Raw genomic sequence first — 16,687 nt, forward strand, 5'->3', positions numbered from 1 at the left:
GGTGCTCTAATTGGCTTCAGGTGCTCTAGTTAATCTATAGCAAACCTTCCTCCCCTTGCAGGGAATAAGGCTCCCTGCTAACACTCTCCTGCTGCCCTCTGGCCATGCTGTATCACAATTATAACACATAATATAAAGTGTACAGTGCTCACTTTATATTTATTTTTGATTGCAAATATTTGTGCTTTAAAAAACAAAAGATATCGTATTTTTCAATTCACCTGATACAAATACTGAAATACAATCTCTTTATCATGAAAGTTGAATTCATAAATGTAGAATTATATACAAAAAATAACTGCATTAAAAATAAAACAATGTAAAACTTTAGAGCCTACAAGTCCACTTTTTGTTCAGCCAGTCACTCAGAGAAAAGTTTGTTGACATTTGCAGGAGATAATGCTGCCCATTTCTTGTTTACAATGTCACCTGAAAGTGAGAACAGGTGTTCACGTGGCACTGTTGTAGACGGTGTTGCAAGATATTTACATGCCAGATGCGCTAGATTCATATGTCCTTTCATGCTTCAACTACCATTCTAGAGGACATGTGTCCATGCTGATGGCAGTTCTGCTCAATAGCGATCCAGACCAATACAGACCAACGCATGTTCACTTTCATCATCTGAGTGAGATGCCACCAGCGGAAGGTTAATTTTCTTTTTTGGTGGTTCAGGTTCTGTAGTTTCCGCACTGGAGTGTTGCTTTTTTAAGACTTCTGAAAGCATGTGCCACACCTTGTCCCTCTCAGATTTTGGAAGGCATTTCAGGTTCCTAAACTTTGGGTCCAGTGCTGTAGTTATCTTTAGAAATCTCACACTGGTATCTTCTTTGCGTTTTGTCAGATCTGCTGTGAAAGTGTTCTTAAAATGAACAACATGTGCTGGGTCATCATCCAAATCTGCTATAACAGGAAATATATGGCAGAATGCGGGTAAAACAGAGCAGGAGACATACTATTCTCTGCCAAGGAGTTTAGTCACAAATGTAATTAACCCACTGTTTTAACAAGCGTGATCAGCATGGAAGCATGTCCTCTGGAATGGTGGCCGAAGCATGAAGAAGCATACACATGTTTAGCATATCTGGCACGTAAATACCTTGCAATGCCGGCTACAAAAGTCCCATGTGAACAACTGTTCTCACTTTCTGGTGACATTTTAAATAGGAAGTGGGCAGAATTATCTACCTTAAATGTAAACAGACTTGTTTCTCTTAGCATTTGGCTTAACAAGAGCTAGGACTGACTGGACTTGTAGGCTCTAAAGTTTTACATTGTTTTGTTTTTGAGTGCAGTTATGGAACAAATTTGTAAGTTGCACTTTCACAATAAAGAGATTGAATTGTAGTATTGTATGAGGTGAATTTAAAAATACTATTTCTTTTATTTATCATTTTTACCATGCAATACAAAGTGAGCACTGTACACTTTGTATTCTGTGTTGTAATTGAAATCAACATATTTGAAAATATAGAAAAACATCCAAAAATATTTAATACATTTCAATTGGTGTTCTATTGTTTAATGGTGCGATTAAAACTGCGATTAATCACGATTAATTTTTTTAATCATGATTAACTTTTTTGAGTTAATTGTGTGAGTTGACTGCAATTAATCAACATCCCTAATGATTACTTGACTTCTGACATGCACCATTTTGCTCAGATTTGGGTATGTCTAGCACAAGTTTTCCCTTTTCAGTTTTTAATTTTGTACTTCGTTATTGGATCACAGAGCTAAGCTGTGTTAACTGAGATTCTAACACCTAGCAAAACCTCTCTGTTGACTGAGCTGTTGATTTCTAGTCCACTTATAATTGATTTGTTCATAAGTAGGAAGAAATCAGAGTTGCCTTGCTGAAAAAAAAAATAACATACCTTTCTCTTTAGGATCAGTATGTGGGAAAGATCCCTGAACTACAAATAATATCTAACATAAAATATGAGATGCTTCAAATTCTGCAGCTGTCATGCATCTTGCATCATGGGTTTTTCCATTAGAGCAGAATTTCCTGGTGTACTTTGTTAGACCACTGTCTAGTGTAATCTCACCCATGTTTCTATTTCTGAATAGCTGTTTGTGAAAATGGCTGCCAGAATGGAGGTCGGTGCATTGGACCCAACCGTTGCGCTTGTGTCTACGGGTTCACTGGGCCTCAGTGTGAGAGGGGTAAGGAGCAGTTTATTATATTACTATCACTGAAAGAACATATTATATTACTATCACTGAAAGAACATAAAAGGTTTCAAATTCAAGCCCTCAGAAGTTACGTTAGTTAAGTTTGCCCATCAGTACTAATTTGGCTCCCATTGTGTGCATGTATTATATTAGTGTCTTTAATTACATGATCACACACTACTTTTTCCATAGGCCTCCTGCCTCATTCAGTGCACAGGATGGACAGTACGTAGCTATTCAGTATTTCTAACCTCATCCGTCGATGAGCAGAGAAATGTCAGTTCTTCTTGGAGTGTTCTCTGCATATTCCCCTCTTGGGTTGCACTGAGGTAGGATGGTAGAACCTTCTAGTCACAGCACCTGTTAGAAATGCCTGACCTCTCGCCTCCTGTCCCCAGCCTACGTGCGGGTCGGGGGCACTGGTGCTACTGCCATCTCAATTCCTTCCAATCACTGCAGCATTAGGCTATGAACCCCTTCCTGTCCATTTGTCTCTGTCACTAGTGCTGTAGCCTAATAAAAATAATACCTGTAGGTCAGTAATTAGCTATATTTTAGTAGTTAGTTGGCTAGCCTAGCTAGTATAGGTTACAGTTGTTAAAAGATAGATTAGAAATAGATAACAGTAGAACAAACAGTTTACTTACTATGACAGACATCAACATGAAAAAAGGCTTCCAAACAAGATATGTCATGTCCAGCTGTCTTTCCTTCCTGTGATGCACGTGTACAATGCTTAACATGCTTAAGTGAAAATCACTCGCTGGCACACTGCCAAATATGCCACACATCCACAGACAAAATAGACGGCAGGTCCTTCTGTAAAAGGAGGGGCTGGCTGCTAAGCCTATAGGATCCGAGAACTCAAAAGCAGGAGACTGGAGTTAGCTTTGTCTACTGCTGGAGCCAAAGAGTCATCCAGATCTGTGACAAGAGCTTTGGCTTCAGTACCAGGCTCTGGTTCCAAGTCAGCTGAGGTTCCAGTGGTCCTCTTGGATCCAACCTCAACCATGATGCAACCTACATCAATGTCATAAGGATCTACAAGATATGCCTAATAGATCTTCCTCAGTTCCCAGGAAAAGAAAGTCTAAGCATGTCTCCAGCAGCTCCTCCAATCACTCGCACGGGGTAGAACCGAAGTTGAACGACTTGAGACCTCAAGATGCACCCAAGACTATGAGCCTGAGATCAAGACCCAAGGGTACGTTAACAAAGAACCCACAGCATATAACTGAGGTGACAGCTCAAATGCATCTGGATCCACACCCTCTACAGATCTAACTGAGATGCAATCTCTTCTGAACAAAAGACCAAAACAACAAGTTTTCAGGAAAAGTTCAGCTTCACTTCCACTTCCACCCTGCAGGGGGGTTACCAGGGAAGATCATTTCCCTGCCCTCTCTTTTTAGAGTCCTTACCCCATAGGTCTCATCAATGGCTTCAGTGTTGGAGCCAGGATCGGATCTGAGTTCAGAGCTTGAACCAGATCCAGTACAGGTATTGACTGGACATTCTTTTCACTGAAAAAGTGTTCCGACAAGGAGAGAGCCCAGATTCCTTGGATAGCCTTTGTAGACTATGATACTGAAAAAGCTGGCAGGACTGCCCTATGCCTCTGTGAATGCTATGGCCATATTGGCCAATTCCTCATTTTTCTATGCATGCTGGAAGACAGGTCTCTTCAGGGCCGAAACACCAAGTTCAACAGAAAGGAGATATCCAGATCTGTCAGCCCCACATCCAAGACCATTGCATTATTCCTCCACTGCAGAAAAGGAAGTAACCTCAGAAGAGGAATATCAAGAGGGACTTCTGAGGATGTTTCCTTATGATTAGGAGAGTTGCAGAGCAGTTCATCTGCTGGTGAGAATGAGGGAGTACCGACAGCTTTGTTTCCCTCTGAGGATGCCATTCAGTTCCAAGAATAGATGGATAGGATGGCATCAACCCTGAATTGACCATAGGTAGCATTAAAGGAGACTTCACATCTGGTATTTGATATCTTAGGTTTGACAATGAAACCTAAAGTCTCCTTGCCCACATTAGAAACGTTATAGCAAATAGCGTAGTCCCTTTGGTCCAAGCCATCTTTATGCCAACCAGTTTCCAGAAAGGCTGATAAATTGTATCAAATCCCACAGGAGGGGCTCTCTTGTTTTCATGTACATCCTCAACCAAACTCCCTGGTCATAGCAGCTACTCTTCAAAAACCAAGATTTTCTACCCAATGGATAAAGAAGGAAGAAAATTAGATTATTTGGGTAGAAAATCATTTTCTTCTGTATTCTTAAATATATGTATATCCAGCTACCAAGTGGTGATGGTTAGATATCAATTTCCACTGCGGGAGAAGATGGCTCTATTCACTGAACATCTACCAAAGGATCAAAGGAAGTTAACATCAGCCATGATTAGTGAAAGCCAAAATGTAGCCACACGTGCCCTTAGGGCATTGTTTGGTGTATCTGATATTGCCTGTAGCTCATAGACAATGGCAATATCTCTTCATAGACGTGCTTGGCTACATTCGTCTTCTCTCCCATTGGATACCAGGGCCAAAATAGAAGATTTACCTTTTGAAGGAGATGGCTTATTTTTACAGATCCAGACTAACACGGCTACCCCTCTGATACTCAGATTATTTATTGTAAAGACTGATGACACACTGGGTAGACTGAAGGACTCATGCCACCTTTCAGAAGAAGATCTTCTATTCTGTTGTTCAGATATCACAGGCAGTACCTACCACCTTTTTCATCTGCCTCTTATCAGAGGAACCATAACATCAGCAGCACCATCAGCAACAGACATATTCATAGACATGTAACAAGAAGAAACCCTTCAAACTGCAGATGCGTACACAGAATCCTTCGACCACATTTGCTTTACCACATGTCAGGCCTCATGTTTGACATGCTAGTCAAAAGCCTCAAACCAATTTTAGTATATCAGTTTGGAGACCGGCTTGGACAACTATCACTTCAGACAGATGAGTTTTGTATTTGATAAAAGAAGGTTATACTACTCAATCCCAACTACTCCCTCCATACAACCATAGGTGCTGGAACTAGGAGTGCTGGGGGTGCAGCAGCACCCCTTGGCTTCAAGGGTGTTCCATCATACACAGGGTTTACAGTTTGGTTCAATTGCTTTCAGCCCCCTCCACCACCCTAAAAATTGTTCTGCACCTATGGATACAACGCCCCATCCCCTCCCTCTCCAGGAACCTCTCCCAGGAGAAAGAACAGGAGTACAAGGTGCCACGAGTACTACTGTTCTTTTTGCGGATACAGACTAACACGGCTGCTACTCTGAAACCTCCCAGGAGAGACAATTATGGATAGAGGCACAAGTTCTTCTGAACATGGGAGCTATAGAATGAGTTCCCTTGACTTCCAGAACAAGGGGTTCTACTCCCATTACTTTCTAAGTTCTTGTCTACATTACAGACCTGTATTGATATAACTACATTGCTCAGGGGCATGAAAAATCCACACTCCTGAGCGATGTAGTTACACTGACCTAACCCCCATGTAGACAGTGCTGAGTCGGCTGGAGACCTTCTCTCACTCCCATAGCTGCCCCTCACCGGGAGCGGCCAGGAGAGATCTCACCTGCCTGCTTAAAGCTCTGCCATGGTACAGCTGCATCAGGGCAGCTGTAGACCTTTAAGAAAGACGCTCTAAGCTGCCTGCAGGGGAAAGCGGCGCAGCTGCGCAGCTGCAGCATCTTAAGTGCAGACGTGTCCTAATCTTCCAAAAGAACAGAGACTTCAGAGCGATTTTAGATCTCTGGGATCTAAACAAATATATCAGGAAGTTTCAGTTCAGGATTCCTTCCCTGGGTCTAAATCATTCGCTCCTTGTCTACTCTAGATTGATTTTACTGCTCTTGACTCAAAGAGGCATATTTCCATATTACCATCAGACCATCTCACCAAAAATACTTATGCTTTGTCCCTGGTTTACACCACTTTCACTTCAGAATCTTACCTTTCAGTCTCTCCACTGCACCCAGAATATTTACCAAATGTTCAGGTCCAGTAGCAGCGCAGCTAAGAATGCAAGACATTTCTGTCTTCCCGTATTTGGCCAATTGGTTGCTGATGGGCTAACACAAAGAAGAATAAGAGGCAGCCATTCAGAGCCCTTGTTGTCTATTCAGAACCCGATGTCTCATCATAAACAAGAAAAAGTCACTTCTCATTTCATCTCAAGAGTCCCTTCATAGGGGCGATCTTCAGTTCTGTCAAAAGAAGGGCTTTTCATCGGGAGAGAGGCTTTTGAAAATAACTGATTCTATACATTAACTGACGTTACAGCTGGCTCAAATGACAGGGCTTTTTCTGAAGCTGCTACGACTCATGGTATGGATGACATATGTAATCCTCATGCCTGTCTCTGAATGAGGTCACTTCAGCACTGGATTCTGAAGAATTTCAATCCTAATCCAGAGAGTAGGCTGAAGAAAATTACAATACCACATGAAACTCTTCATTCTAGAACATGGTGGCTACATCCACAGAGAGTGTTTAATGGAGTATTATCCAACCCGCCTCATCTGAAGTTGATAGTAACCGCGGATGCAGCCAAGATAGCCTGAGGTGCACACCTTCAAACTCAGGTAGTAAAGGGTCTTTAGAGTCTCTAAGAATTCTGGTTAGACATAAATATATGGGATCTGTGGGCAATCCATTTGTCTCTCAAAGTATTTCTCCACAGATATGCAAAACAGCTATCCAGATTGCCATGGACAACATGAATGAAGTTTATTATGTGAACAAACAAGGAGGGACTCATTCAACCCACCTGTGCAATGAAGCGATGGAGCTATGGGATCGGTGCATACATTACAATTTTTATTCCAATTTCTTTACATGCTGCACGAGAACACAAGTTAGCAAATTGCCTCACTATCTATGCATGAACATCTCTAGAGAATTCATTAGTTGAGGTTATCTTCAGACATTGGGGAGTCCCACCTATAGACCTGTTTGCCACCAGACTCAATGCAAACTGCACTCTTCTGCTCATGAGCGAGGACAGACAGTCAATCTGTGACAGACGCATTCCTCTAAACTGGGGAATAGATCTCATGTATGCATTTCCCCCATTCTCTTTAATTCCCAAAGTTCTAACCAAAGCAAAGCGGGATTTTGCCAGGATGATCTGGGGTGGCTGAGACAACAATGGTAACTGACCTATTATCCACCACTGTTATCGCAGCAACAGGTGACAGTGCTCCACCCAGACCTCAAATCTCTACACCTAACTGCTTGGACTTTCTTGGAAATAGAACCTCCTCTGAGGTTCAACAAATTGTTGTTATTGCTAGGAAACCCTTTACTAGAAGGTGTTATGACTCCAAACAGAAAAGATTCACTATATGGGCAGAAAATAGAAGTGTAGATCCAGTTTCAGCCCCCATTCACAAGGTCTTAGAATATCTGTTACAATTAAAAAGAGAGGAACTATGGTTATAATCTATTAGCGTTCATTTAGCAGCTATTTCATTGGTACATGCATATATTAGGGACAAACTCATTTTCTCACATGACATGGTGAAGAGATTTTTGAAGGGTCTACTGAACCTTTATCCACCACCAGCATTGCTGTCCCCTTGTGGAATTGGAATTTAGTACTGACTCAACTGATGTCTTCCCCTTTTGAGCCATTCCAAGATTGCTCCGTTTCACCTTTAATAAAAACAGCTTTTCAACCGCACTCACATCCTCTCGAAGAATTAAAGGGCTGTATGCATGTTTCAAAAGCACAAGACGGTTCTTAGGCCACATCCTAAATTCATTCCAAATATTGTTTCCGATTTCCATGTAAATCCATCATAAACTCACCAGTATTTTCCCTCAAAACCCATATAAGCCAGGGAGACACTGAATTACATTCTTTAGACACAAAAAGATTTCTTTCATATCACCTGGATAGAACTGAGGACTTCAGATCCCCTCCAGCTCCTCTTAGAGCTCATAATATAAGGGCAATGCCTGCATCTATAGCATTTTTCAAGCACATTCCCCTTTCTGAGGCTTGCAAGGTCACTACCTGGAGAACAATCCACACTTTATGTCTCACTGTGCACTAGATTTAGAATCCTGGCCTGATGCTCGTTTTGGCAGGGTGGTACTTCGGCCACCGTTCAGTTAGAGCTCTGTCCATTGTTATTGAGGTACTGCTCACCAAGCTGTCCTAAGAGTGGGCATCTGCAGAGAGCACCCGAAGAAGAAATGGAGGTTACTGACTTGTAACTGGAATTCTTCAAGATACAGTCTGCATATTCCCATCCCCCGTGCATATAACCTTTCCCACTTTACACACAGTCCTAATTGTGTCAGTACTTGGCAGTCCACATTAGCGTTTGGAAGGCACCCCTACAGCCATGCTGCCTGACTGGCACGAGCACTAGTGACGGGATGCGAGGGGTGAGGTGCTTCCACCATCGTAGCTGCAATGGGTCAGTGCATCCCAAGAGTGTCAATATACTGAATGCATCTCGAAGAACTCCTGTTACAAGCAAGTAACATCGGTTTTCCTCCTGGGTGCTTACATGGTGCTCATCAATCGCAGTAATAAGTGAGTACTTTACAAATGTTAATGAACTTATCTTCCCCCTACCACTGTGAGATGCGGAGGTGGCATTATCTTTAGACACTGAGGCACACAGTCCACAGTACCCACTAATTTTGGGTGCTCAATTTAAGGCATATAAGGTTTGATTTTCTAGGGTACTTAGGATTTGTGTAGCATTTTGTATGTTCAAACCACAGCTCCCACTGACCTGGGATGCAGTTTTGCATGCTCAGCACTTCTGCAGATCTGACCGTAGGTGTCTTACGATACATCTACACTGGGAATTAAGGTGTAATTGTAGGACAGGTAGGCAAACCCTTGCTAAAACAAGTCACAATAATAATGAAGAAATGGTGGCATGGGCTTCAGCACAAGTTAATGACCCAAGTACACACCCACTGCAGACCCTGGGTATACAGTCAGCATGATGTCCATGCCACCATCTCTTCACTACAGTTGTTAGCCATGCTGGCTAGATTAGTGCTAGCAGGGCTATGCCTACCCGTGCTACAATTACACCTTTGTTTGAGCCCCCATAGAATGAGGAACACATAATTAGCGGTCACATGTGAAAAGTGTCTTGCCCAGCATTGCACAGGAACTCTGCAGCAGAGGGAGGGATAGAATCCAGTTCTCTAGGGCGGCATTCAACTTCCTTAGTCAGAGACCATCCTTTCTCTTCCTGCAACCCCTGCCTCATTCACTGCATGCCTTACAGCTTGTGCAGCAAATGAGGCAGGGGTCCTACAGACTGCAGTCTTCTTTACCCCCTAACCCTAATTTATTCCCTGAGCACTGTCCATCCTATGCACTTGACGAGGAAGACTTTTTCTATCCCTCTCTCACTACAGTTTTTTTGAGGGGGAGAGAGGCAATTTGACAAAATCCTGAACTCAGAAACTGATTTTTAATTTTTTTAATCAAAAAAACTGAAATAAGAAACAAAACATTTAACCCACAACTGACATTTTTTACTAGTATCTCAAAATTTTTACAAAAAAGTTGGTATTTCAATTTGTGATTTTTCAGCTAAAATTTAGAAAAAATTGACCAAACTGAAAATTTTCCACAAAATCAGTTGATTTTAGTCAAAAAGCCAATTTCCTGTTGAAAAATGCTCCAGTGTAAAATTGTGGCCCACTCTGCCTAGAGTCTAGAATATTTTGTAAAAATAATGAAATCCTGGGCCAGTGCCTCAGCTGCTGTGGATCTGGGCCATTCACTGAGGTCAATGATGCTTCACTAGTGTACACCAGCTGAGAGTGTGGCACAGAGCGACTGGGGCTTTAGCTTCCACAGCCAGGGTGTGCTAAGGAGCTGGACGGGCTTTGTGTCTCAGCAAAGTGGAAATGAGTGAGGTTCTGCTAGCAGAGCTGGAATTCCCTCCCGTCCCTTTGGCTTAGAGGAACGCCCAAGGACACTCATTGCTGAGGGGATGTTTGGTGAGGGTCAGCGCTGCACAGAGCAGAAATGAAACTGAAACACTCCCCAGAGCGGATGTGCAAACTCAAAGGATTCACATCAAAGATCTTGGGAAACTCCCTGCAAGCTGACTTTCCTGAGACTGGGAGTGAACTGTCTAGCTCCTTGCTCCGGGATTGTCTAGTTCCTGTCTCTAATGGGTTTTTCCAAGTTCTGAATTCTTGGCAGTCTGATGTAGAAGGTGAGATAGGAATAACATTGGTTTCTGGTAGCCCAGGCAGGCAGGCAGTCCTGCTTGAACAGCAGCCAGCCAAAATACGCAGAGCTCAAAATAGTTGTTCAGTGTTCCATGGGCTACAAAATTACCTGCTGAGCACTGTGGAGCAGGTGTCCCATCAAAGGCCTCCACGATGGTTTGAGCCTCACTTTTACTGGATGCAATGAAGTGTAAGTTATTTTAACAGCTTTCATACACCAGTACAGGGGGGGCACACATTGCTCAGTTCCCCTCCCTTGTACTTTGTTACAGAAGCAAAGATTGGTACACACACACACACACACTTTTTAATTACTATAAAGTATTCAGGCAGGTGCCACAATGACAGACAGTCTTACACAACAGGGAGCCCCATCCTGAAAGCTTTCTGCTCCCACTAAACCTAAAATGACTTACATGGGAATTCTGTATGTGGAGTGGGGTTAGGATTGGGCCCCTTAGCACGTAGATGGCTGGTTCCCCCCTGCTGACTTACCAAGTAGCATAAATGCTACGGCTTGCATGTTTATAAGAATAAGGGCTGTGTTCTAGGAGGAATCTGGCAAATGTGTAAAGAAAGCAATTTCTGGATATGCGAGTGCCAGGGAAGACTGAAAAATCCACTTGCCTTCATGTTTTTTGTGTGTGTGGGTTTTGGAGATGTCTCATAATATGTAAAATTCTTTAAATACAGTGAACATTTTTACACAGCCTTTGGAGAATTACTTTGGTCCAGACTTGCACTAGGAGACAAAACAAGCTCCCCAGCTGTGTACACACAGGATGTACCAGGCCAAGACAAACAGTCTTCGCTTTGCTAATGGATGTGATAAGTTACACTTTTGAGAGGTTCCTCCATGCTAGGCTCTGAGCTTACAGGAAGACAAGGAGGGGGGTGACGCTGCATCCCAGCCGCTGGCATTCACTGCTCTGGTGAAGGGAGACATTAACCCTTCCCTCCCGGAGAATGAGTTTGTTCCACTGCTGAGCACTTTAAGGTTCAGTTGCTAATCAGGGCTCCCTTAGGGGCACAAGGTATTGAGGACATAAGCCTATCAGATCTCCACTGTGGATCAGTGCATAATTTCCGATTCGGCCCAAGCTCCAGGCCAGTTCTAGTATGTGAAAGATTCAGTTGCCCCTTTGAAGTCTCCAGTCAGAGGAGAACAAAGCTGGCCAATTGTACAGATTTGTAGCCTTGGATCTTGTACAGTGTTCAGAGGCAGTGATGGCTGAAGTGTCTGTATGGTGATTTCATGCCTCTTGCAGGAAAAGCAGCGGCAGCTCTGTCCTTATCTTTAAGGTATTTTGGCACCTCACTGCCATGGCAATGATGGGAGCTGGGTGCCTAAATGTCTTTGTGGCTCTGGGCCCTAGTCACGTGGTGCCAAATCCTGGTGCCATTGAATTCCTGGGACTCTTGTCATGGGACTGAGTGGAATGAGGTGTTGGCGCTTGATGCGCAGGGCACAGGGAAGGCAATGCTGGCTGAGAGGAGCATAGACCCACCACTATACTGAGTTCACTCCTGAAGGATTTCTCTGGATCTGGAATGACCTTTCTGTGGCATTGCTGGGTGGAGAAGGTTTCCACAGGCAGCTAGGAAAAGGCCTGGTACTTCCCTTTACGCTGCCGCTTGACTCCCTGCTAGGTGCAGCTTCCCCTAAGGCTAGGGCTGCCTGTTGGCTACTCCACTTCCTCTTCCCCTCGCCCTCACACCAGAACAGCTTGGCTCCCTGCTGGGATAGCACTTGCAGTTATCTGGTTGCTGCAGCGCTGTCTGGTGCAGGGTCCTCATGTCTATTGCTCAGAGACGGCACAATGTGGGAATCTGCTGGGCTGGCCATCAAGTTTCAATATGGCAGTAGCTGGTATTTAGACCAGCACTAGTCAGTGGAAAGAAGGGATAAGGTGAAACCTGTCTTGCCCAGGGCTCTGTACTGTGAAACACAGGCTGCTATGAGACAGAGGCTAGAGCAGAGGTAGGCAACCTATGGAACATGTGCCGAGGGCGACACGTGAGCTGATTTTCAGTGGCACTTACACTGCCCGGGTTCTGGCCACCGGTCCGGGGGGCTCTGCATTTTAATTAATTTTAAATGAAGCTTCTTAAACACTTTAAAAACCGTATTTACTTTACATACAACAATAGTTTAGTTTTCTATTATAGACTCAGAGAAAGAGACCTTCTTAAAATGTTAAGATGTATTACTGGCATGCAAAACCTTAAATCAGAGTGAATAAATGAAGACTCGGCACAGCACTTTTGAAAGGTTGCTGACCCCTGGGCTAGAGGATCCTGCTGGCTGGAGAAATCAGCCTATGAGCTCAGAGTATGGGCAGAGCCTGTCAGTCGGTGAAATGTCTCCCACTTCCCTAACTCCAGAGCTGATATGTAAATGGGGCTGCGGGTATGACAAAGGCAGCTGCCCCCCGCCCCGCTCCCCCCGGCCGGGGAGCGTTCTGATTTGTGCTCTGACTACAGGACTGGGAGGCCAGAACTCCTGAGTTTTGTTCCTGGCTCTGGTTCTGACTCACTGTGGGTGGTCTCTTGAGCAGGTCATCTGAGCGCTGCCTCCCTTTGCCCCCAGGGTAAACTCATGTCATTTCCAGTCTGCCCTGGGAGCTGTGAGGGGCCACAGAGGAGCTGAGGATTAGCTAGCAACAGCGACAGGGATCTGGGAATGACTGTCTCTGAGGAGAGTGACTGACCTCTACTTTGGGCTGAAATAACCTGAAGGGAACATTGAATTTTAAGTCCTCTCCATTATCGCAGGGTTGTGGTGTCAGGGGTTTGACCCTACAGCTGGGCAGTAGCTAACATTTAGGTGTTAACGTGGCTTTGGATAACATTGCTGGCTTCTTTGCTTGGCAAAACCGTGTTGTATTTGGGCTGCATGACTCCACTGCCTCCTGGGCACAGTTTGAATTCCTGCCCCCCAGAGAGCCTGTGCACTGCAGCCCCTATGAGCTGGGGGAGGGCAGAATCACCCCTCATGGAGATTTCTGTCAATGATTTGTCTGAGACAGCATACCAGTGTTCTCCTGGGGACGTGCCTCCTCCAGCCCCTGGATAGGTAAGATGAGACTTATAAAAACATTTCATCCTGCAAGCTGCCCAAGCACATGGCAAACAATGGGCCTCATTCTCCCCTAGAAAAGCAAGCAGCTCCCGTGGAGATGGGTGCTCCACATCCACCCCAGGGAGAGGATCTCTGTGAGCCGAGGGCTTTTTTCTCTAGCAGATAGAGGCAGACTGAGATCCAGGGGCTTGAAGCTGAAGCGAGACAAATTCAAATTGGAAATAGGTGCACATTTGTGAGCAGGTGGGTAATTACCCACAGGAACAACTCCCCTAGGGATGCACTGGATCTTCTGTCCCGTGAAGTCTTTAAATGAAGAGTGGGCATTTCCCCAAAGAACTGCTGGTAGGCTCTCTGGCCTGCGTTCTATGGGGTCAGACTAGCTGATCATAATGTTCCCTCAGAGTCTTAAACTGTCTGAATCTCAGAACCTACGTTATTTCTAGATAATGGATCAATAGATTCAATGGGGAGTGCCTAGATATGAATATGGGGCCTAGTGCTGACCATTTTTACCATAGTGTATTTGCTAGAGACATGCACAGCTCCAAATTTGATCTGATGAAAGGCTCAAGCGAAGTGCAAACCATCCCTGCCACTGTTTCATTATGATCACATTTGTTAGAGTTTATTTTGTGAAAAGTAAAGGAGAATTTTTAATGGTTTTTCGGGTTTAATAATTTTCAGTGTTGTGAGTGCCACAGGAAAGGCTCTTCATAAAATTCAAGCATTGTGTTGACCCCTCACAGCATAATAGCTGCCTGGAGTCCCATGTCTCTGCTGCCCTGTGCTCAGCAAGTAGCAGTCTAGCAGCTCTGGGACTACAGTGAGAGGCTGCTTTGAAATGGGAGGACTCTGGCTGCCTTTATGCTTATTTCAGGAAATACTCCACTTTAGAGGTGAATAGATTAATGACTAGGACACTCAGAGAATCGTAACATCATTGCCGCTCTCTGCCATCTTCAGGAGTGAAGAAATAGCTGATACTCCATATAATTCCAGCAGTATTTGGTAATGGGAGCTCATGTTACATCAGTGTCAAGAGTTTTTCAGTGCAGAAAATTAGCTCTGTGGAGAGAAAGGGCCAAATAATTTTTTTAACGGTTTTCTCCTGTTTTATAAGAGGGGAAGCCCAAGTTTTGTCTCTGATCACGACTCTTTCCCACACTGTGGAGAGATTCCTTCCGCAAATGGAAAAGATTTTACAGCAAAAATGGCAATATTTCGCTCAGGTGAAGGCATGCTTTGTTCCAAGGATGACATTTGGAGGCTTTCTTTGTTTTACTCCCATGGAAATAGTGAAATGTTGCCTTGGATGCAATTTGCTAATTCTCATGAAAATGAGTCTCTACTTTTAGTGTGGAAAGTGCTAGTTGGGAAATACCTTTTGGGGGTAAATTTCCACTTTCTGCATATAACATGCAGGGCCGGTGCAAGGATTATTTCGCGCCCTAGGCGAAACTTCCACCTTGCGCCCTTCCCCCGGTGCCCCCGCCCTGAGGTGCCCCCCTCATGGCAGCTCCCCACCTCTGCCCTGAGGCACCCTCCTTGCGGCAGCTCCCCACCCCCCTCCACCCTGAGGCACCGCCCCTGCCCCAGCTCACTCCTGTTCTGCGCACGAGCACGAGCGCCCCATCACTGCTTCACTTCTCCCACCTCCCAGGCTTGCAGCGCCTAAGCTGATTGGTGCCGCAAGCCTGGGAGGCGGGAGAAGTGAAGGAGCTCATCCCTGCCCCACTTCCTTCCCGAGCACGCTGTGGCCACTTCACTTCTCCTGCATGCCGCCCCTTACTTGCTGCAGGCTGCCCTCCCTGCACTCCCCTGCCCAGCTCTCTCCGCCTAAATGCCGGCGGCGACTGGGGCGGATGAAGATGCAGCCACCGCGGTCACTGTCGAAGAAAATGGTGCCCCCCAAATGCCAGCGCCCTAGGCGACCACCTAGGTCGCCTAAATGGTTGCACCGGCCCTGATAACATGCCAGTATTTTCAAATCTTACCACAGTAGAAACTTAAGGCAAAAACTGAGAGATTAACTGGTCTCTTTTTGTTCTGTAGAAACCACTTCCTTTGGCTAAGAGATTTTAAAGTTCCACAGAAAATGGCTACACTGTGTGTCCAGCTTTCCAGGTGGTGAGGGGTAGTATGTGGAGCTGTACACCCACATGGGGGCTGCTTCGCTGTCTTCTCTTACCAGGAAAACAGAGGTGGTGCTAAGCGTGACTGTGACCAGAATGCAGTCTGGAATGAGGAAACTGAAGCCCAGATGAGCAGGGCTGTGAATCAACCCCCCCGCTGGGGCAGGGGAAACTGAGGCTGTAAAAAAATATTGCCAAACATTTGATACCTATGAGAGGGCGGGGAAAGCCCCAAAGAAATGTAAAGCAGCTGCATGGAAAAGTGTAGAAAAAGCAGCAGCAAGGAGGGAGGGGAACTTATCTCCCCCTCGGCCTATAACTGCCTGAGAGAGGCAGGGGAGAAAATCTGATCACCTCTCCTCAGCAGAAGCGGGACAAAGAAGCTCCAAAGCAATCGCCCAGAGTGCAAATCCAGACAGGCGGGGGATCAGTCACTGCCTCTGTCACCAGGGAAACCATGGTGTTGCCATGTGGGACCCTGAGCCACAAGGAGGTGGGGTGCAGACAATAGGACAACTGAGCAGGATAGGGTGCAGGAGAGGCCTAGGACCCTGAAAGGTCACGAACCAAAGAACCCCTGGAGAATCTGGGTATGGTGAGGGCACTGGTGGGTGGGGGTTCTGCATGCAGGAGTTTGTTAGTTTTGCCTAGATCAGTAACTCTGCTGCTTTGTCTGTGAGTAAGTGTGTCTGGCTTAGAAGCTCTTTTGCAAAGCCTGTGTGTTCCCTTGTTTTAATTGTCACAAGGTCACCAAAGGATTAAACAGTAACTGAAGTACCCACAAGGGTGGAGCTCTGGGGAGAGAATGCTTAAGCAGTCGGGGAGATTGGGGATAAACACTATTTTGGAGCCTCGAGCTTCTGGTTCAGGGGGTGGGTCTCACATCCCAAGGAGGGGGTATGAGATAGACGGTCTGTACCCTGGACATGTGCCAGATAGTCTGGACTAAGAGACAGATTCTGGACACTTCTCAGATCCACTGGCTTAAAGGCACGTAGGATCTAAAGGCTGAGTCCAGTACAGCAG

General features: G+C 45.1%; 1 protein-coding gene across 1 annotated transcript in view; it reads left to right on the forward strand.

The window, feature by feature from the left end:
* FBN3 (fibrillin 3) overlaps positions 1-16,687 on the forward strand; it is a 264,037-nt gene that overhangs the window by 75,934 nt on the left and 171,416 nt on the right. Inside the window, exon 5 of the mRNA XM_032799200.2 lies at positions 2,074-2,169. Within this exon, the coding sequence (XP_032655091.1) occupies positions 2,074-2,169 (96 nt within the window). The remainder of the gene's footprint in view (positions 1-2,073; positions 2,170-16,687) is intronic.

Source organism: Chelonoidis abingdonii, chromosome 11 (genome assembly GCF_003597395.2).
Source record: "Chelonoidis abingdonii isolate Lonesome George chromosome 11, CheloAbing_2.0, whole genome shotgun sequence".
In the NCBI taxonomy this organism is placed as follows: Eukaryota; Metazoa; Chordata; order Testudines; family Testudinidae; genus Chelonoidis; species Chelonoidis abingdonii.